Source organism: Centroberyx gerrardi, chromosome 4 (genome assembly GCF_048128805.1).
Source record: "Centroberyx gerrardi isolate f3 chromosome 4, fCenGer3.hap1.cur.20231027, whole genome shotgun sequence".
Classification (NCBI taxonomy): Eukaryota; Metazoa; Chordata; class Actinopteri; order Beryciformes; family Berycidae; genus Centroberyx; species Centroberyx gerrardi.
This window is the reverse complement of record NC_136000.1, coordinates 8,078,268-8,101,428: the sequence shown is the minus strand read 5'-3', so window position 1 is coordinate 8,101,428 and position 23,161 is coordinate 8,078,268. Positions and strand designations below refer to the sequence as shown.

The following is a 23,161-nucleotide window of genomic DNA, read 5'->3' as shown; positions in this document are numbered from 1 at the left end:
CTACTGAGTACCACAGACACACTACAAGTTCCTACAGAAACATATAGGAATATTATATTATAGTGATTTTCAATTAGTCTTGGCACAGTATGGAAAGTTTATAACTAAGTTTTTCACGAACAACTCTGAGTCGTGAACACGAGCATCCTCCTCGTGGCCCGGATTAAAAGCTGACACTCAAAATGGTGATTTTCCTGTTTGGTTTCCTATTTTTATGAATGAAGGCGGAGGTCGTGAGCTCTTGTCGTTTCCTCGTGTTAACCACCAGGGGGTAGAGCAACACGCACAATACACCTCACACTGCCCTGCTCCGCTCCTGCTCCGCTCCGCTCCGCTCCGTGCCGTGCGCTGCTGCTTCACCATATAAAAGGCGACGTTCAGGGATTAAAAACTTGCAATTCATGGCGTGGACGCCTCAGTGACCGGCAGCCCTTAGATCACACACATGGATGAGCGGTCAGACCATGGTGAAAACCCTTAAAAATCCAGTCAGCATCGAGCCGTCGCAAAGCCACGTCTAGCTGCTGAGTGCTGTGTCTGTTTTTTTTTTCTTTTCTTCTTCTTCTCTTCGGTGAATTTGACACAACATCAGCGATTTTTTCTCTCTCTCTCTGTAGTTTTGGATGGCAGATTCAGGCTAAGTGGCCTGCGTGTTTCGCACTCAGACTCCTATTACATTATCAAGGGGGGGGGGGGGGAACACAGACACATTCGGCTATTCCGTAACGTTTCAAATGCCTTCAACTTAGAGAAAGAGGGACAACCCCTAAAACCCCTTTTACACGAGGGACAGACAGACATCTCCGTCGTCTTTCACTTCATGAGAAGGACACATCTTGATAAAGGTGATCCGAGAACCGAAGGGGACGATGGCAGCCAGTTTATCGGCGGAGGAAGAACAGGTAGGCCCTTTTAATATCTTTATCGTTACCTTTTTCTTTTTCTGTGGTAGAGCCTGAGGATTTCAACCTACAGCCCTACCTGGAGGTATTTGGCCTGCGCAATGCGTGTGCGCGCCGCTGCAAGTGGGAACTGCAGTGTGCAATGGTGAAATTGTTGCGAAATCGTCCTAAATGCAGAGCGGAAATATTGTATCGATTCCTGGCGCATTATTGCTCGTTGCATCACTGCAAGTTCCTCACCAGTGGTTGAGTTGAAGTGTTGCGAAACGGGCCCGGTCGGCTTTACCAGCCTCTTTTATATGTAAAAATTATTAATTTATGGTTTGAGAATAGTCCACTCATGGTCACAGAGCGTGATCTTAACGTCGGGAAAAGCTTTTCTGGAAAGTCCAAAAACGCCGTGTGGTTCCAGATTTGGCTCATTCAGGAATGCAGCCAGTAAAAACTTGGTTTATACTGTCATACAAACAGTGATGTAGTGGGAAATAAAGAGCTGGGTAAACTGTAACCTCTAGTGTAATCATCATAAGGCAAACATTCACCAGTATAAACAAATATCAAGTTTACTTTAAGAAAACCATCAATTTATCTGATCTTAATATAACTTACACCAGTTTGACACGACTTACTGTAATGTATACAATGAATTTATGTCATTAAGATTTAGGCTGTCTGCCCAAAAAGTTTAATCTTTTTGGGTAAACTGAGTTTAGCTAAGTTTACCTTCCTCTACATCCCGGCATACAAAGAATGATTTGAGATTACAGTCTTTAAATCAGAGGGGCTTACAATCTGTACATGGTCACAATGAAACTTGGGCTGCTTTATACATATTTTAATAGGCAAAATCCCAAAGTAGTCAAGTCATGAATCACCGAGCTCTCAGCATTAGAGCCAGTGTGTCACATATCGTAGGCCTACTGAGGAAAGTAATGAATAACTTGTGAAGAATGTTACAATACATCAAGCTTTATGAACTCGGGTCCTGAATGGAGAATTTAATTTTGAATTGGAGAATTCATTTTGGGATTGGAAGACAGCAGTGACCAAATCATATTGATCATAGGTTAACCTGGATTATTGATCCTATATGTATTAGTGGGCCAGATATAAAGTAGCATTAGAAGTTAGCCTGCTTTAGAGTTCATTCTTGAAACACTAACCAGAGAGGTTTAGTGGTATTAACAACAGTTAAGATAAGAAACCAAATCCAAATCAGAGCAGCAAATTGATTAAAGCTGGTATTCCTGTTCCATTTACTCCCAACAGAGAGGGGCTACTGTGTTGGAAAATGTATCCATTTGCAACGGCTACAATTTATTAAGAGTCTTCTTCTTCTTCTTCTCTGCTGCTCGTGCCAGTCTTTCTGGGCTGGCAGTCCTCCTCTCCCCCCTGACTCCTCTCATCATCTGGCCAGCAGAAAGCTTTATCTGGCTACTTCATTTCCTGTGTGGGCCAGGGCCCCCGCTAGGGCACCGGACGCCCTTATTACATCCCTAGCCTTGTGGGGGGTGGGGGTGGAGGGGTGTTCTGTGTGTGTGTGTGTGTGTGTGTGTGTGTGTGTGTGTGTGTGTGTGTGTGTGTGTGTGTGTGTCTCTTGGGAGCCTACAACAGTATGGTGGAACTTCATTCTAAAGGCAGCTGTTAAAAGCATTTCCACTAAACTGGGGGGAGGGGGAGTATATGCGTTAGAGAGAGTGTGTGTTTGTGTGTGTGTGTGTGTACATCATGTGCTTCAGAGTGTGTGTGTGTGTGTGTGTGTGTGTGTGTTGTGTCTACTCCCAGGAAGCAGTAGAGAGCGAGAAAGTGGGGAATAGGGAGAGAGTGACGTTATTGACTTCCTGTTTTGGTATTGACTCGTGCCAAATGGGGCTGACTGAATTGAAGTGAATAGCCGCTTGGCAACAGCAGTCCCATTGTTGTAAATAGATTAGCATGGCATCTGTAATCAAATAGACCACGGAAAGGCAATGCCAAGGCCAGCCCCAAATCCCCTTAGAAAAAAAAAAAGAAATGCATTAGCCTTGTCTGTTGAATCACAGTGTCATCATGACACTGCAGTCACCCTACACTATTTTCCGTAGCCTTTCAATTCACTTATCTTCGTGTGGACTCTTGTGTTAATGCAGTCACATGATATACTATATCTAAATACTGAGACATTCATTAAATATCTGGTTTCTAGGAATAAAGGCTTATTAGCAAGATTAGTTTGGTTCATGTCTCCAACAAACATACAGATCAGCTCTGCCAAAGAAACTCCTGCCACACACAAGACTGAAGGGGAACATCACACATTGGAGTTTATCTACAAGTTTTCTCACCACACTCCGATTTAAAGTGTTGCCTGTGACAGCAACATTAACCTTGTTCAGTTTAAGGAAGAAATCTTGTTGTGTTTAAGGATAGTTTAAGGGCACACACAGTAATTTGTGTATTTTGTGGAAATATTGATCCATATAATTCATATTTCCAGGGGAATACTTCTTAATACTAGGCCATTGTTTCCTCTGTGATGTCATAACTGCTACCCTACAGCAGTGAGATGTTTGGCTGTTATAATGATGGTATTAATTCTATTAATTTTGTGTATTAGGTGATGCCATATGCAATACAGTTTATATCTCCCAAAGTGATTTTTGACCAAATTTTGAAATATATACTGAATGCAATTCCCTCAAACTTTCACATCAACATTGTGAAGTTCTGTGACACTGCGCTGGTGCCTTTACTCCTTTAGTACTTTGCTCTGTATTTGTATAATAATATTAAATAGCTATACTTTTGTAACTACTTTTTGTGTGTTTTAAAGGTCATGACTAGGGTTTAGATTTCATGTCAACAAAAGTTCTACTTATAAATGCTATTAGATGATAAACAGTCCACTTCAACAATAGTTTTGTCAGGGACAGGATGTAAACTTTATTTTTTACTTTTTTTTTTTTTTTAACCCTCACTGCTCAACAGTTACTGCCCTCTGGCTTGGCTTGACTTAATGAATGGATGGGAATAAAAATTAAGCACCTATGTTTTGTAGTTGTTTGGAATTTTATGTGAATATTCACTGTGTTATTATTTGGTGTGGTTAGTGCAATCTGAATGTTTGAATTGCGATTTTCACATCTTGCTCGTGAAAAGGCATACAAACCTACATTATAATGGCATAAGACCTAAGAAGCTAATGCCTATTTGTTACATTTCCACGCCTTCTTGTTACAAATAACATCACAACCTCTTCTTGTGTTATGTTTCATCCCTTTTGGCCCTCCATGCCAAACAGTATGGACAGCTTCGCTTTAAGCTCACTGACTGTTGCAGCTGACAGATAGTTGCAGGCTTGTATCCTATGGGGATCACTGGGTGGGCACCTTCAGTGTTAGATATTTCGTTACATTAGGACCATGACATCCCAGAAGGCTCAGCTGTTAGTGCCAGGTATCTGAGAACCAACCGCAGCCGCCTCCTCCACTGGCTCTCAGCACAGCAGATCCTCACCATAGCTAACCTAATCAATGACGTATCGACAGCCATTGTCAGCCGCATCAATGAACAACCTCAAGCAATATACAATAGCTGCAACAACCAACAGGATTATGTAATATCAGCTGTTTATTGAGAGGAGGGACCGCCAAGCACCACTGGCTCGAAACGGCGCACTCAGCATCTCGGAACAACAGACGGAGGCTGTAGGGAAAACTGAACCAGATGAGGATGGAGAAAATGAAGCCTGATGATCAGATATAGACTCACTGATATTTACAAGAACCTTTTAGTCTATTTGGGCTTATGCTAAACTGTGTAAGCCAGAATTAAGTGGTTTCAAACTAATACTGGAGCGCTTCGAGGAAAATGCTCCTGCCATATCAGAATATGAACAAGTCAGGCAAATATTTATGCATCCTCCAGGAATCCAATAAGTCACTCCTCCGCAGCGTTCTGGTGTGCTATCATGAAAACAAACTTGTCCATCCCCGCTCAAATTCCACTCTTGCGGATATGGCCCCTAGTGCAGAAAAACCAAACAAGACTGGCTTCTCCAGGAACAGAGGGTCACTGCCTGGAGTTGGCAGGCTCTCCTTAAAAGGCTAAGAGAGAAAGAGCAGCTGTCAGACCAATGAGATCTTGGAAACCCGAGTGTACCTGACAGCAATCTGACAGGAAGTTGTCTTTGGCGCACACCAGAGGATTAACGCTACACACTGTAACAACAAAGAGCAGAGGATCTGGGTTAGATGGGAGTTGTGTATTGCCCGTTAAAGGGTGAGACCACAAAATTCAACAGTTTATATGTGGCGTAGTATAGTCCGCTCCATATATTTATAGAATATTTGAGACTTTTAATGCTCAAAAAAAGGCTTATTCTTTCCCTGGATGCTCTCACAGATTCCTTTTACCATTTGTTATTCTCTGTGGAGTAGCTCCAGATTTTCTATCTTGTTGACATTAAAGGTTAGTACAGTAGTTCTCTCTGTAAATAAATAATATCAAATAATGATTACAAATCATTTGGCCAGCTCTGAGCCTGCAGCCTGCTTCTTCTTTCTTTTGCCGTTTCTTCTTGTTTAGCAAGTTGACAAAAGTGCTTGACAAATGACTTGGAATCAGTTTAGCTTCACCCAAGGACGTGTAAACCAACTTTTAGATGGCAGAACATCTAAGTCATGGTTCAGTCATCATCAACATGCCCCTGTAGTGACTGTCCAGAAGTCCTGAGTCATCATCTTCCCAGTGATTTCCCAGTGAAGTGGAACAAACTGAATGTGCACCTAGTGTACTTCCTGGACATGGAAAAACACAGGGGTGCATAGACCCAAAAAACCAATGAAGATTAGATGAAAGGGAGGGAAAAAACACCTCAAACAGATGTTTAAACGCAAAATGGTGACCACTTTTTCACTTGAGCACGTCACTTTATTAGTCAGATGTCGAATAAAACAGACATTTTCCATTTAAACATCTCGGTTTGAGAGGTTTTTTTTTTTTTCTTCCATTTCTCAGTGCAGGTTCCCCTTGCATCTACTCTCCATAGATCAAATGTGCATCAGTATACTTAAACTGGACTAAAAAGAGACTCTACACCTGCAGACACAATTAAAGGATAGAGATTCTAATTGTAACTTCTGAATCATTTCTAAACTCCCTATTCTCACAATCAAATGTATTCATAAGTCGTTATAAGACCGCAATGAAAACATGGCTCGTAGTTCAACTGTGAGGTCAGAAACATAAACTAAGTCAACTTTTCTTTTTTAATTTTTGTTCAGAAATGTATTTAATGCCAAATTTGGGGAATTGGCTTGAAAACATAACACAGATCAAACCTCCTGTGAGACTGAGGAGTGAACTGATCATCCTTCACCCCTTGCATGTTAAGGCATCTGAACAGAGCAGAAGCTGCAGGCCCGCTCTTCTCTGAAAGCCCTGGCTTTCCTGAGCAGAGACAGTGGCGTCCTGTCTTCGGGCTCGGCGCTCGTCAGTGACGGTTTTTGTATTCCTGAGGAGCCGCGGACTCCCAGAACCTGACTTCCTGTCTCCCATGCATGCCCCGCCGCCGCTGTGCCTGACCAGAGAAGCGGAACCCCTTGTTTTGAGCGTGAGCTTTCATCGCCTCCTCTGTCGCCTTTTGACGATTCACTGGGTGCCGACTCGATAACTCTCCGGGCGGGAGGGGGGGGGGGGCAGAGGGGATGGGAGGGGGGAGGGGGGGCACAGGAAGCCCCTAAAAAGGACGTTGGCTCTGTTTATGCATGAGTTATTTGCAAGATAAGCTGAAGGCCTGTATGGTCAAGTTTTGCAAATGATTTTATTTTGTTATTCTTTTTTTATTAAGTCACAAAAAATTACAATGTCAGGCATTCATACATCTTCCAAATAAGATAAGATGCACTTTATTGATCCCCTATAGGGAAATTCAGATCCAGGTTGAATTTCGGGAAATCCAGGTTCTAATACAAAGAAACGAACAAGTTACAACAATATTTATACGACTATATATCTATAAGTTCATGTGATGATCTACTTTAAAGCACTTTAAAGCAAGGTACAGATTTTGCAAATTCTTCCTTATAAATATGAAATTTCAAAAGAGCATGTTAATAACATAACCTTTATAGGAATTCCTGTAATAATTAAAACAACTTTCTTAGTAACTATAATGTTTAGGCTAGTTAAACTAGTTCATGCATTATTTTGTGTAGAAAACTAGCATTTTCTACACAAAATAATGCATGAACTCAGAATGTATTGTTTTGCAAATTATAAATGCTGATTTGTGGTATCAGATTTTGACGGGTTATTTTTTGTTTTTTAGTATTGAGTCTTGCATCTTATTTCTCAGTTCTGCTGACTTGTTTTCTCTCATTAACCACATCTGTCTTGGGGAAATTTTTGGTGCTTCGTAGCGGTAACGAAGCGACAAACATTTCCAATTAAATAGCCGTGGTTAATGAGTGAAAAAGAACGACCGAAACAGAGGAAAGACTAATGTAAATGCTAGCGCTGTGGATGGCTGCACAATCAATTGCACAAATTGCAGTTTGCACAATCAATGTCTCATCTGTCTCAAGGCCTAACAAACTTTCCTTAACTCTTCTCCTCCTTTTCACTGTGCATCTCCCCTGCATGGCTGAAGTGGATTAATAGGTGAAATCAATGGATTTTACCTGGTCAGTGTATTTAATGGAAAGAGCAGTTGATCCTAATATCTTGTACACTCATAAGTGTACATACACACACACACTGAACATGGCTCCCATTGCATAGTAGCCTATACATGATGGCACTATCTTAAACATCTTACCGGGCCATTACATACATTCTGTGATAGCACTTCCTCAGAGGATATATCAAGTTTGAAGCCTAGTTTCAGTTCCTTCCTCTCTGACCTTCAATTAACATCATGGGAGTATCTGTGTCTGTTTCAGGCTACCAAGCAGTTTCTGGAGGAAATCAACAAATGGACCAGTCAGCATGGAGTGTCACCATTGTCCTGGGAGCTGGCCGTCAAGTTCCTCATGGCCCGCAAGTTTGATGTCCTCCGAGCCATCGAGCTATTCCACAGCTACAGAGTAAGGAGAGACACACAGAGAGAGAGAGAGAATCATTTAAATTTCAGCTAACTCACATTTACATCTGTACACACAACAATAGAGGGCTCTCAAGTGACATAACACCCTCCGGCAGCCATATTGGAGGTCTACAGCTCTGACTGCGTTTTTAAACATACAACTAGTCCGTTTCAACACAATGGCTAATTTAAGTGCTATTTTTGACTGGGAACTGATCATTTCACCACTGATACATTTGATTTCAGCTTGTTAGCTAGCTAGCTAACCATATCAACCATGTGTCTTGTTGTTAACACATCTGAATTGCACACTATCTCACATATCTAGTAAAAGCTAGCATTGATAGTGGCTAGTAGTTGCGTGTTAACATTAACATTGTTTGCTTAGCCTGCTGGCTAGTTAGCTAACAAAGCCAAAAACCAACTGCTTTAGGTAACTGAGCTGACTCTTCTCAAGCTATAACTCAGTGTTGTGGGGTGAAAGTTAGGATGAGGACAGTTTCCCTTGTTACAATAACCTAAATTCGGAAACAAATCTACCATATCGGACTGTTCACTTTCTACATCTAACATTACTGAAATGACCTACACCCACATTAACAATAATCTATCTCTTTCTTTCTTGCCTGGTTGTTATATATTCAGCCATTATCTCTGCACAGTCAATTGTACAATGGACCTGCATGAATGGCACCAGCCATGGTTGCTGGGAGATAGACAGTATGTGATACAACCGCAAACAAATTGCTTCTCACACGTCTCGGCAGTTTTCTCCCTTTCTGATGCTTTCTGATAGTCAAAAATAGCTGATGCCACACTTTCAAAGGACAATTTTATCCGGACAATGGCTTTTGCTTAAGTGCACAAAATATGATGTTACATCCTGTGTTGGCATCCAGTGTTGTTTTATTGTATCTGCTGCACACAGTGTGGAGCACTCTGACATCTGGACCAAATGCAGCAGCATTTCAATTGCCTTTTTCAAAATGAAAGATAGAATGAACATACAAATATGCCACTAACCGATAAAAATCAGTAAACCCTGCTCAGATGCAGGTCAGCCCAGATGGCGTCACATGGAGCCATCTCTCCGTTCACCCAGAGCGCACAGAAGCGTCCCACCATGTCTGTCTCTGCAACACAAGGCCTTTTTCATTGAACAAATCTCTTCAGAAGCCCTAGCCAAGCAAGAGATGGCGTAAGCAGATGCACTAGCAAGCCCAAGCCAGACACACACACACACACACACACACTGAATTACACACCAGGGACATATTTCAAGAAGCAGCATGCAGGCTTACTCAGTTTGCCAGATAACTCTTAAGATTATCATGAAATAGCCTAACTTTGTTTTTATAATAAGACTTCATTGGTCGGTACGGCTATGGTTATGCTGGAGTAAATGAGGAACCCAACATTTTCTGAGTTTCACAGGAGAAGGGCAAGTGGATGTCTGTATCTCATACAACACAATAGTAGAAATAGATTTTTTTTTAACTTATGCTCGATAAGTAAAATAAAATGGCTGAAATGTGGTCAAGTAAGGGGCCAAAATGGTTAAAGGGAAGTCTTTCTGAGGAGACTGGGCTATTCAGTTCTTGGGATCTTCAGTAGGACATCTTGGGAGCGGACAGGAGGTGGATCGCTGATGTTTGGGAATGCAGCGTCCGTTCAGTTCTAATGAACATCACTGTTTTTCTCCTTTTCCTTCTTTATTTCCTGTTTGCTTCCTAACCGCTTCCCCGAGGAGCAACGTGGAGCGAGGCTGCAGGCCCAAATGTAAAACATACACTGGAGTATGAACGCCATATGCTTACAGCAGATGCGATAGAGAGGTGGCGGCGTTGCCGACTGGGAGCGAGTGGGGACAAGATGAGAGGCATCCGAGGACTCGCTGAGGGCAGAGCATGATCATACGCAGCAGAGAAAAGATCGCTGCTTTCCAAATGTCACTGGAATAGCAGTTGGTGACCTTGGTGATATTTTTACCATCAAACCACAAAATGATGATCAGGATGAAACCTCTAGGGCAAGACTAGTGGATCAGACTGCAGGTCTCGCTGACCATTCTCATTTATTTTATGATTTGAAAAACACATCCAGATATAATCAAGCCCTTGTCCTCTGAGCCACATAATACAAACCAGGGAGTTGTGGATGAGAATGTCTCATTTGTCCCTAAATGCCCCATTCTGCAGTTAATTTAATTCTGGCCAAATCTTAACATGCCTTAGGTTGATGTTAAAATGGTGTATAATTTCACACAAAATGGGGATTTATCTGCTCCAATCTATCCACTGTAGCAAATGGAAAGTTCCCGAACGCCTTGCACAGGCTCTAATGACCTGAATAGCTCCAAGACGTGGCAGGATTTTACCACCTACCTTAGTGAAGTCTCTTTAATCACCAACGTTGGTCTCATTTCAGCCATGAATACTTGGCCTGCATAAATGCGTCTCATTTATGAATGCCTCGAATGTGACTTTGAGAAGGATTAGTCTCCCCTGCCCCGCCACACTTCATTTAACTTGGTTTAGTGCTGCGTCAGCACCAGGACAGAGGTTTGGTGCGAGTAATTTGTCAGGACGAACTAAGGGGGGAAATTTCCAGTGAGACGCTTGTTTAGTTGGGGGGGAAAAAAAATACAAACAAGCAGGCCAAGCTGGCGTTGAAAGCGAGGTGGTTGGTCGGGGTGGTCTTGCGAGTCGGGCTTTGCATAAAAAAAAATCAATATCTTTCAATATTGTAGCGTCTAACTGGCAACTGGGATTACTCTCAACTACGCCTTGCTGTATTTCTGAAACATGAAACATAGCACTTAGATAAACCATTAAGCACCACGTGTAAAAAATAAATAAATAAATAAAAAAAATAAAACTTTTTTTCCTATGATGCCCATGCATTCTTGATATTTTACAGTGCGTTCTTGCTTGCCTTGGTCCTACTTACATAGTTTGGTTTGTCAAAGGTTTTGCTTTGTTTTAGTCATGCAAGGTCAATGTCAGCTGCCAGTTCCAGGTTGTAAAGAAAGTTACTAGATACGGTAGAGCTATTAAGTTCCTTTTTGGAATTAAGGCAACAGGAACATGGGCACCCTCATGATTTAACAGGCTAAGGTGCATAACATCCACTTAACATGAGTATTTTTAAACTGCTTATGACATTTGCTGCATTTTGTTCCCTCTCCCATTTGTTTCTGTCTCCCACTACTAATAAAACAGAAATAAAACAGTCATAAAAGCAATCTTAAGTCTTTGAAACAAAATGTAGACAATGTGAAAGTAAAACTGGTGGATAGTAGGGATAGTGGGATAATAATTGGCAAGTTAAGTTTATTTGTATAGCCCTAATAACAGTTACGGTCTCAAAGTCCTTCACAATGGCCGCATTATTAAACAATAAATGAAAACAATAAATGAAAATGACACCACCCAACCTTAGACCTTCCAGTAAGTACAAGGAAAAACTGCCACGAAACCTTGGGAAGGGCATCACAGAGAGGCATCCCCCTTCCAGGACAGTCGGGCACGTGATGTTGTTGCTCACAGAAAGGAATTCAGCTCAAAGTGACGGCCTGTTTTTAGTTCAATCAAGGCTTGACTCCACCTGCTGTGATGTGTTTTCCTCAGGAAACGCGTCTAAAAGAAGGAATCGTCAGACTGCAGCCACAGGAGGAACCTCTCCGCTCAGAGCTGCTCAGCGGCAAGTTCACCGTGTTGGTAAGAGTGTGTGTGTGTGTGTGTGTGTGTGTGTGTGTTTGCATGCTTGTGTGCCTATAGATTAACCCTTAAAATCCCTTCCACATCCGCCACACCTCAAGTGGAAAAGTCCAATTTGACGTCACGTTATAGAACAGAATTGGGCAACCGTGTGTCATGGAGGGCCAAGAGTCTGCAGGTTTTCATTCCAACCACAGACTACCCCAGGTGATTTGACTGATCGCTCCCTCCTGTCTGGTTGAATGTGTGGTAATCGGTGAAATCACTTGCCGCACCATGACACATGGTTGCCCATCCCTGTTACAGAATGTGAATTACTCCATAACATGACATCAAATTGGACTTTTCCACTGTACTTAAGGCAGATGATGATGATGTTTATGGACCATCTCAGCAGGACAGTCCCATGTCCCCAACCCTTGTCCCCTTTTTATGACCAGCCTTTTCTAATTCTTGACACATGTTGTGTTACTGTACAGATGCGTGCATGGAGTGTACTGTGGTAAGGGTTTCAGGACAGCTGTCTTTTCTGATAGAAGGCTGGAGGATATAGTTGAACTTGCCTCAATTCTAGATAACATAAAATTATTCAGTCCTGGACTGAGCATACAAAAATGCCCCCCGTTAAACCTTTTAAGACTTTCTGGTCATAGGGCTTTGGACATTTGTGCTTCGACCTCTTCCCCATGTGTAACCTCTGACCCAAACTGAAACACTGTTAGAGGAATTTTAGGATCTCAGGGACTTGTGTACAGAAATGTGAGTTCTTTACATGAGGAGTGTGTGGGTTCCTCGGGAGCACTTAAGTCGTGTAAGATATTGATCGATTGACCCTTAAGCCAAGGGACTTCCCCTTTGCCAGATCAAATTAGCTTTTGTCAGCCAGATTACAACCATGAAAGTTGCCCCTCCTCCAACACAAACACACATACGCACACACACACACACACACACACACACACGCACGCTCATTCCCTCTCTCCAGCCTTCCCTTCTTCCTCCCCCGTTGACGCGCCACAGAGGCATTGATTCTACACATCCTCTTGTCTGACGTTGGACTTCTCCTGCCTCAGCAGCAGGCTCCATATCCTGTTGGAGGTATATTTAGCCCCCATGCCAGAGAACACAGGCTTATTTGCTTACAAAGGACGGTTCCGGAGTATCCTCGGTCAGCGGCTGTATTTAGGTGAAGAGCCACCGGGTCTCCTGATACAAGCAGCCCGAGCACTGATCACGTTTTTAAATATGTTCTCTGTCTCTTTCAGGGAAATAAATGGTCTGTTGGAAGTGGTATCACTATTGACAAGAAATGCTCCTCCTGCTGAATTGTTGACAGCCCTTTTTGGCAGCTTGCCAGTAACCAGCATATGAACTAAACTGCCCCCCTGTGGTCACTGTTCACCCTTCATTTTTACATAGTATCCATTTGGCCACCTTATAGTCAAATGTAAAACCAGCCCCCATTAAAACCTTTTTATGTGGTTAAAAATACATCTCAGTCGATCATCAACTGATCAGACTTTCTTTGTAGATGGTATATATTTTACACTCAATGAGAAACTCAATGAGATGTATGCAGGATGCAGAAAAGGAAACACAAAAGAAGCAAAGAATATGAAAAGTAAAACAAGTTTTAATTTATTTTTGGTTGGTTTAGTACAGTGCCTGTGTCTGACTGCCTTGCTCATGGGTGCCAACAGCAGCACCACAGATACAGTACTGGTACATTTGTCATCCTCCCATTAGTATAAAGTACAGTACTGAAACATGCTACAGGAAATGGCATTGCTAGTGAAAAAGTGATATGCTAGTTGAAATCTGGTGTAAGCTTGCTCTCTTGTGTGCATCTGTTTGTGTGGTTTATCCCAGAGCGTGCGGGACCCGTCGGGGGCCTCTATTGCCTTGTACACGGCCAAACTTCATCACCCCAACAAGACGGGCAACCATGTGGTGCTCCAGGCCCTCTTCTACCTCCTGGACCGGGCGGTGGAGAGGTGAGCACTACACACTAACAGCTCAATCTATGATAACCTGACAACGTATAGAAGAGCAACATTTTTGAAATATTATTGGATGAATTTGGGTATCCATTTCTCTTACAAACTGAAAGTATTGAGTTTTAGAATTGAAAGCTGGTGCAGGATTTTACATGTGACACACAGTCTGATGTAGAAAGTCCCATTTTATTTCCCATGTGGTTTAGTTGTCCTTGAGGGAATCCTAAAATTGTGTACCAAAATTGACTATTATAACTATATTTTCATTTAATTTTCAATCATAACAATTCAGGAAAAAATACTTACTTTCAGTTCATCAAATCTTTCAAGACAATGGGTGATTTCCATCAAAAATGTTTTTTTTTTTACAGACAAATGTTTGCAGATAGCTAATGGCATCAATATTATTCCATAGTTCCAGATCTACACAAGAGATAATTTTGTTTGTCAGTTTTCTTCAAATTGTGGATATCTATCTTTAGAATAAAACTGTAAGGTTGGCTGATTGGCTGAGGCACAAAAGAGATGGTTCTGTTCATCAGTCCAGGTGTTTTATTTACAAGCAGTGCAGTCCCATGCAGCTTATATACAGTGCAGACAAAAATTTGGCCAATTGAAGAAAAAAAGAAAAAATACAACTTGCAAAAAAAATAGACAAAACAAAGGATATACTTATAAATCGAATCTGCACTATAGGCAATGCTCCTTTAGATAAGGGTCTGCTATACTCTCCCAAGGAGCTCCAGCCTCCACCTTTATATAGTAGCTGGCTCTTTCTAGAGGGCACAGGATATCCCCGTGACAAAAACATTTTAAGTTGCTACTTGAACTGTTTTATTTATAAGTCATGATAGATCCATGCCTCAGCTCACCAGTCTCACTTCTGTTTTTGCCACAGCTTTGAGACCCAGAGGAACGGCCTGGTGTTCATCTATGACATGGCAGGCTCCAACTACACCAACTTTGAGCTGGACCTGAGCAAGAAGATCCTCAACTTACTTAAGGTTAGAATACCAAGGCAGCATTTTACATATGCACAGTCAATGTTTATTTTCAGGTAAATGCCAAACAAAGGGAAACGGCTGAGTAAATGAGATGCATGATACAAATAAAGATAAAGAATTGGATAGATGCAAACAGATCCATAGTAAATGCCACAAAGTACATTGAAAGCAGGTGGGTTGGATTTTCTGCCAGTGTTGAAGTTCATTCAGTCCCACAGAGGGCAAGGTTAATGCAAATAAATATGAAGCTGTTCTGAGTCATTGCCTTCATCCTGTGATGGAGCGTTTCTATCTCGGTGGGGTCGGTCTCTTCCAGGATTAAAATGCCCATCTAAAGGGCAAAATGAATGGTTCATTGAATGGTTTGATGAGCATGAAAACGATGCAATCTGTATACCTTGGCTGAGTGGTGCTTCTTTAGGCAACTGTGTGTGTGTGTGTGTGTGTGTGTGTACATCCAAGTGATTTGTGTTTTAAGGACCTAGCAGTATATTGTTTATAGTCAATAATAACACTCATTTGGCAAAGTCAGCATCAAATAATTGTACGGTGATATTGATACCGGAGCACAGGAACAGACAGGAGTCGATCTGATCAATTAGTAGACTCCAAGTTTAATGATGCATCATTGGAGAGGAAAAACATGAACATTCAGGCAGTGATGTCAGTCTCTTCCCGTACTGAGGGAGACCTGTGATCTATACAGTGTTCATTTACGTCAAAGCAGATGTTATGTCTCCACATGACTGATAATTGACTTTAAGACTAATATCCCTGAGACGAACGAACCTGACGAGGTACGTCCTGTAAAGTCATCTGTCTGGTAATTAGAAGAGACCCAGAAAGACGTGCTGTATCTATTCTACACATTTGACCACTGAGTAAACTCTTATTTAACCATGTGTAAGCAGCCATGCTACTTATTCCTATAGAGGGCTTAGCTGATGAAGACTGTGATATACGGTCAGTTTGACTACTGTTGACAAAATGTACCTTATTGTAAGTCTCTCTGGACAAAAGTGCCTGCTAAATGCTGTAATGTAATGTAATGCAGCCATATACAATTCCACAACCCCCACTCATTAGCATGTATTTTGCACCATTGATCAACATACATTGATCAAAAATTGACTGGAGTAATTGAGTTGTCCTCAGGCAAGTTGAATAATGTATGCAGAAGCTGATTATCACAATGTAAAGGGGAAATGGGGAAATGCATTAATACATTAATACATTAATACATTAATCATGTATATTTTGGTGAGTTCAGCCTCTCACACACACAAACACAAATAATTTACTCAGAGAAGGAAACAGATCCACACCGATGCTATCTCTAAGTCACCGTCTGAATACAGAAAGAGTTTAGAGGATGGACAGCCTTCCCTCCTTTTGTTTTAAAAGCAGAGGAGAATAAGCACACCACTCTCTGAACCAGTGGCTTTCAAAAAAGGCAAAAAAAAAAAAAAATCATTGAAAATGTCACTTGATAAATGGTTTGTTAAAATGTGTGCCGCCTCTATCCACCAGGGGGCGTTCCCTGCCAGGCTGAAGAAGGTGTTGATCGTCGGTGCCCCTGTCTGGTTCAGAGTGCCCTACAATCTGCTCAGCCTGCTGCTCAAGGAGAAACTTCGGGAGAGGGTAAATGAAAGGGCTTGGTCCTCCATTTTTTATTTTCCATTTCTCGCATCTGCTCTTCAACTCTCTTATATTTTACTGGGAGAAGTTGAGTTTCTTCCCTCGGACTGTCTGTGAATCATCTCTGGGAGTTTGATGAAAGACTGTGTTTTATGGATTAGGGTTTTATGATTTTGTGTTTTCTTATAAGCTTAATTTATCTGGAGTGACATACAGTGAGCGAGCAGGTAGGGATTCAGTGTCATTGACTTTTGCAGTCACTCTTGCAGGGATCGAACCTGTGATTTTTTTTTTTGGTTAGAGGATGGTCTCTCTAACTACTAATCCCCCTGCTGCCTCATATATACTGGGATGTCAAACATTCTGTCTGTGTGAGCTTGATGGTTAGATATTGATATTGGCCTTCCCTTTTATTAAATATCAAATATCGGTCCACTGCTGATATAATCGATATATTGGAGCCTGACCACAGCTATGTAGAAACAGTCTGTAAAACCTGCAATAAAATGTTAATTTATTTGCACATTTCATTTATTTGTTTAATTTTTCGATATTGTTTTTTGTAAATTAACTCATTTAAAGGTTGTAATCTATCCCAGAGTTTCCCTGCCATTGAATCACAGGGGTGGGTCACTCTGCTAACCCTAAAAGACTTTCATTAGTTTTAGTGTCATCTGATGGTCTAAATGTTTTTTTAGAGGCTTTTCCACCCTGCCAAGAATAACATTATGGGAGTAAGCTCTGAATAGGCTACTTGTAAGTTTTTGGCATGAAAATAGAAAAATTGAAATATATTGAATATTGGCTATCGGCCTTTAAAAACCCATATTAGTCGGATCCTAGCGAGCACTACCCACTGTACTGTACTTACATCACTCTCACATAGGCTGATTCAACAGTACGATGTTGAGCGTGACTAAGAGGAAAGCCTAATTCTGTCCCTTCTGCACCCCGTCCAACCCCGTCCGCTCTCCCTCCAGGTTCAGATGGTGAAAATGGCGGAGCTGCGGCACCACCTCCCCAGAGACTGCCTCCCGCAGCACCTCGGGGGCCTGCTGCCTCTGGACGCCCACAGCTGGAACCAGCAGCTACTGGCGGGCCAGAACGGCCGGGTGGACCCCGTGGACGAGCTGGTGGGCATCCCCCTGGAAGACACCTCCGTTCACACCCCGGGACCCGAGGCCATGCGCCCGCAGGAGCTGCTGGCTCACCTGGGCAGGCTGCAGCGCTCGGGCATCCATCAAGAGTATGAGGAGCTCCGCAAAGAACCGCCGCCCGGGACCTTCCACTGTGCACTGTGAGTTTACAGCAGCTGAAACATCTGCTGAAGAGTTGGGCTGATATTTGGAGCTCTGGGTATGCGTTTAATCAGTGGTTCCCAACTCCGAGCCCAAGCTGGTTTTCATTCTAGCCATTGATCTACTAAGGACTGATTTAGACTTTGAAATGCAATCAAATGCCTGCACAATAGAAAACCAGAAGTACACTACCAGTCAAAAGTTTGGACACACCAAATTTTTCTTTATTTTTACTATTTTCCACATTTTAGAATGATATTAAAGACATCAAAACTATGAAATAACACAAATGGAATTATGCAGTGACCAAAAAAGTGTTAAACAAATCAAAACTATCTTATATTTTAGATTATTTAAAGTAGCCGCCCTTTGCCTTGATGGAAAGGCAAAGGCTTCGGAAAGAAATTCATACATAGGCATCAACTTTACTATTTATATTTGTGTAAGAAACAAATTTCAAGCATTTAAGCATAAATGCCTTTAGATCAAAATGGCTTTAAGAGAATGAAAAACATAGTACATTCAATCAGGTGTGTCCAAACGTTTGACTGGTAGTGTACTCTCAGTCTCAAGGACCGGAGTTGGGAACCACTGCATTGCATAGTGGCGTGTCTGGTGCTTATCTGCTTATTTGCAAATTGTCAATGTTAAGTCTTGGTGGGAAGTAGGCTGCTGCAGTGGTTGTCAATACTAATTGTGACCTTTGTATTGATTGTCTACAGAGCAGCGTACAATCAGGAGAGGAATCGCTATGGAGACGTCCTGTGCCTTGATCAAACAAGAGTTCGTTTGAAAGCCAGAAGGAACGAGGTTGGTGCTCCTCAATATCCTCAGTTACACACGTTACAGGTGTCATTCATACCAACAAAGACAACTGCTTCCACTAGTAGTCGCCCTCAACTGGCCAGAAATCTGCCAAGCTTCAGAGTATAACTAGTCTACTTCAAAATCTAGCTGGTAGTTGTTCAGCCCGAGTCGTGTGTGACCAAACTACTTCCATTCTCACTCCTCATAACTCACTCTACTCACACCCAGCAGCCCCAGATGGACAATGAGCTCTATAATCTGATCCAGCTCACGGCAACACTCACCTTCTTATTAAACGTTTTTCATTTTCAAGCGTTTTATTGAGTTGACATTGGATACCTTGGCTGTTGCATAAGCTTTGTTTATCTTTGTGACAAAGCTGTGTTGCTCCCACAGAGATCAGACTACATCAATGCTAGCTTCATGGACGGCTACAAACAGAAGAATGCATACATTGGTACTCAAGGTACGACGGCTCATCTTTTATCATCCTTATCAAGGTTTGGAAGTTATAGAATACATATGATTGCAGTAATGCGGATATAAATAAAATAGCAATCAGTGTTACTGAAAAGAAAACGGTAATCGGCTTAAAGATACCTTTTAAAAGATAGGTGATTGCTCTCTTGATTAGTCAAAAACATGTTTGTAAAAGTTGTTTAGATTGTGAGATTATAGGCACTAACATTATTTTACACCTCTAAAATTTTGACTACTGGGTTTTGTCTATAGTAAAGGGCAATTTTGCACTGGGCTTAGCAATACACTGAAAAAAAATGAGGCATTACATTTACTATACATTTTTATATATGCATCTATTGTAAAACGTTTCTTTATAAGATTACTTCGATGATGTTGTCAACGAAGTCATAAATATTGTAAACAAAGATCAAATTTGGCACTGAGAAACACATTTAGGTGAGCGAGACATGCCTCATTACATTAGATCATTGACTGAAAACAATAATTGCACTTTGCTCTCCATCCCACGCTGCACTGTCTAGGTCCACTGGAAAAGACCTATGGCGATTTCTGGAGAATGGTCTGGGAACAAAACGTGCTCGTTATCGTCATGACAACCAGGTAACTTAAGTTGAATCTTAAATGGGGAAAATAGTAATCAAAGCCAAAATCAATCTCAATCAATCTCCTGTGAGGTTAGACAAAACTGAGACTAAAATTCATCATAAAAGTACACTACCAGTTAAAAGTTTGGATACACCTGCTTGAATGTACTGTGTTTTTCATGATCTTAAAGCCATTTTGATCTAAAGACTTATGCTTAAATGCTTGAAATTTGTTTCTTAGACAAATATAAATAATGAAGTTGAAGTCTATGTACGAATTTCTTTCCAAAGCCTTTGCCTTTCCATCAAGGCAAAGGGCGGCTACTTTAAAGAATCTAAAATATAAGATAGTTTTGATTTAACACTTTTTTTTGGTCACTGCATAATTCCATTTATTTCATAGTTTTGATGTCTTTACTATTATTCTAAAATGTGGAAAATAGTAAAAATCTAGAAAAATGTGGTGTGTCCAGACTTTTGACCGGTAGTGTATCTTGTGTGTTTTGCAGGACAGACGAGGGCGGGCGGAGGAAGTGTGGACAGTATTGGCCTCTGGAGGAAGGGGGGCAGGAGGTCTACAGCCATATGGCAGTGGTGAACCAGAGGGTGGACCACCACTCCCACTACAACCATACCACCCTGGAACTGCACAACACTGAGGTACAGCCATCAGCCGCCGCATGTATACAAATCATAACCGGAGAGTACACACCTGGGAAGTGTTTCACGAAGCAATATTACCTAGGTAGTCAGATAACTGTGGAAAGAGAATGGTTATTGTTGAGGTTTTGAATAACTTGTCAAATTAAACTTAGATATTAGATTGTATGGCTGTCTTGTAGCCATAACAACTGATGGCATCTCTTAATGAACTAACACTTGGAAGTTATTTTATGATCATTTTGGCGCTATCTCCCTGAGTAATCCTGCTTGTTGAAATATTTCCCGCGGGCATATATGACACTGTTTGCCGGTTTGAAAAAGACCATGCAATGACTTGTCAGTTGATGTTGATCAGGAGCTAAACTTTGCTAATAGCCAGTGCACAGTCAAATAAATCAAAATTTGTTGCGTAAGACCTTTGTAATGTGCTGTCTGCCCTTTTAATGCATCCCTGTACAGTCCGCCTGGAAGAAATGTGAGTTTGCAGAAAATCAAGCCCAAAAACTCCACAAATGAACCACAAATCAAAGCACAAGCAGATCACTTAAACTATTCTTCATAATGCTGATAAGCACGGCAAAATTGAAATGTCTTCACTGCTCATTTGACTACATATCAGTGAATAAAAGCCTTGATGTACCATACAATACTTGTCAAATTACCCATAACATTAAGAAGTGACGTAATTCTTTTTCACAGTTATCTGGCTAACTGAGTAATCTTACATCTTTAGGAAAGAGAAAATATACACACTCGGATCAAAAAGACACCATTTTTGATGCAACTTCTGGTCGACAAACTGCTGCTATATAGAGAGAAAACCTAACCTTGAAATACATCGATACTGATCCCATCATGTATTGATTTGACAGTCAATCCACTGCCACTGCTAGAATTCACTATTTTTCAGTTACAGCCTGATGGGAGCAATGAAGCCTTCATGTGCAGAATTAATTATCCACAATTACAGATCATGTACAGAAATTATGTAAAAAAAAAAAAAAGAAATATATATCTATTTTTAAGAATTCCTACCCAGATGGTTAGCTTACTAAACTGAGCCTATCTGAATCTGATTTTTTTTTTTGTCCAATCAGACATGCGAACAAAGACAAGTGAGTCATTTCCAGTACCTCAGCTGGCCTGACTACGGCGTTCCCACCTCGGCAGTGACGCTCATCGACTTCCTGGCAGCCGTGAAGAGACAGCAGAGGAAAGTGGTGAAGGCTTTGGGACCTCAGTGGACAGGCCACCCCATGGGACCCCCCATGGTGGTCCACTGCAGCGCAGGCATTGGGAGAACAGGTGAGACCCTGAGATTATGCTTCTCCTGCAGCTTGACTGCTCATTATCGGTATTGTGTATATAATATTTCATCATATGGCTGTTGTCAGACATAAGCCACATGTGCAAAAATAAGTTTTTCAAGTTTTGACAAATGTTTTTCATATTGACGTCCATGTGTTTTTGAAATTATATCATGTGGGTTTTACATGTCTCAAGGGCCCAAGGGTCATGAAACTCACTCAACGCATAGATGACGATGTAAACTTTTAGTTCAAATATGAAGAAGAAAAGCCACAACTTGCAGTAAAATGGTTTTTCCAAGACAGTAGCAACATTAGCTTTATTTTCAGTCCACAACTACTCATACTACTACTGACAAGCCCTGTGTTTCCAGGTACCTTCTGCGCCCTGGACATCTGTCTCTCCCAGCTACAGGATGTAGGCTCTCTAAACGTATGCCAGACGGTGCGGCGCATGAGAACACAGAGAGCCTTCAGCATCCAGACCCCGGACCAGTACTACTTCTGCCACAACGCCATTTTGGAGCATGCCCAAAGGCAGGGTCTGCTCTCAGCCAATCAGTGAGCTTCTGCCCTTGCTTTTAGCCAATCCATGAGCCCTGAGATTTCTGCAGTCAATCCGTTAACCCCAAGCCCCCTGGTGTGATCAATTAGTGAGCCCCGGAAAGTTACTACTTCACAGAAGTCTTCTTTCGAAACTAGGTCATTCCTCTCTGGCAAGCCAGGACTGCCAAGACAAGACAGTGACAAGAAATGCTTGAGTATTGACATTAAGATGCATCAATGTGATTACATTCTGCCTGCCGACAATGTGACATTTTGTCTTTAATGAACGTTTCTCGGAAAACGGTTCTTTGTGTTGTGGTAGAGTGGACCAACTGCTTTTGTCTTTTGCAGTTTTGTGTTCTGTGGTCAGGTACATTGGATGAAGTGATCGAGGTAATGTTCGTTAACCGTTTGTTCATTAATGTGCCACTTTAAACTAAGAGTTTAGGGACCTTAAAGCAGCAGTTCGCCTCAAAATGAAAATTCAGTCACCTACTCACCCCCATGTCGAAACTCCATTGAAGTTAGGACCATCACACACACACACACACACACCGAATTAGCCCTCATAGTTCCATCTCAGCCTTCTCCCAAACGGGGTCATCTTTTTACAGCTCCAAAAAAAAGCATAAAATGTCCATCAAATTTCTCCAAACAGCTCATGCAGCATAACCCAAGTGTTTTGTAGCCGAACGATCACACCTCATTACCTCCGCCAAGGAGGTTATGTTTTCGGTGCCGTTTGTTTGTTTGTTTGTTTGTTTGTCTGTTAGCAGGATTACGGAAAAACTACTGGCCCAATTTTCATGAAACTTCGTGGAAGGGTGTAGCATGGGCCAAGGAAGAACCCATTAAATTTTGGAGCGGATCCGGATCCAACTCATGAACAAGCAATAATAGCACGAACCTTGGCGGAGGTCTGCGCTCTCCGAGTGCCCTTCTAGTTACCTCCTGTATTTTCCTCACTGACAATACTCTGGTCATGTGTACATGATAAAGGAGATAATGAGGTAAATACTGGATTTTCGAACCCATAGTGCAGTGGTTTGGCTACGAAACACTTGGATTATGCTGCAGGAGCTGGTTGGAGAAATGTTATTCTTTAAAATGTATGCTTTAAAAAGATGTTGTTAACTTCAGTGGTTTG

The 23,161-nt window shown here is 41.7% G+C and overlaps 1 protein-coding gene across 1 annotated transcript; it reads left to right on the top strand.

Annotated features, from left to right (window-relative positions):
- Positions 1-392: 392 nt before the first annotated feature.
- ptpn9a (protein tyrosine phosphatase non-receptor type 9a) lies at positions 393-22,665 on the top strand. Its single transcript, XM_071922305.2, has 13 exons — positions 393-902; positions 7,826-7,969; positions 11,598-11,687; positions 13,557-13,681; positions 14,583-14,688; positions 16,219-16,329; positions 17,307-17,623; positions 18,347-18,434; positions 18,828-18,897; positions 19,436-19,514; positions 20,008-20,158; positions 21,259-21,466; positions 21,843-22,665. Exons 1-13 carry the CDS (start codon positions 870-872, stop codon positions 22,031-22,033), a joined length of 1,713 nt encoding a protein of 570 aa, XP_071778406.1. The 5' UTR covers positions 393-869; the 3' UTR covers positions 22,034-22,665.
- The last annotated feature ends 496 nt before the right edge of the window (positions 22,666-23,161 follow it).

Coding starts and splice junctions, on each gene's coding strand:
- ptpn9a (XM_071922305.2), top strand. CDS start 870: ATGGCAGCCAGTTTATCGGCGGAGGAAGAACAG. Junction 7,970..11,597: donor AGCTATTCCACAGCTACAGA/GTAAGGAGAGAC, acceptor TGTTTTCCTCAG/GAAACGCGTCTAAAAGAAGG. Junction 18,435..18,827: donor TGAAAGCCAGAAGGAACGAG/GTTGGTGCTCCT, acceptor TTGCTCCCACAG/AGATCAGACTACATCAATGC.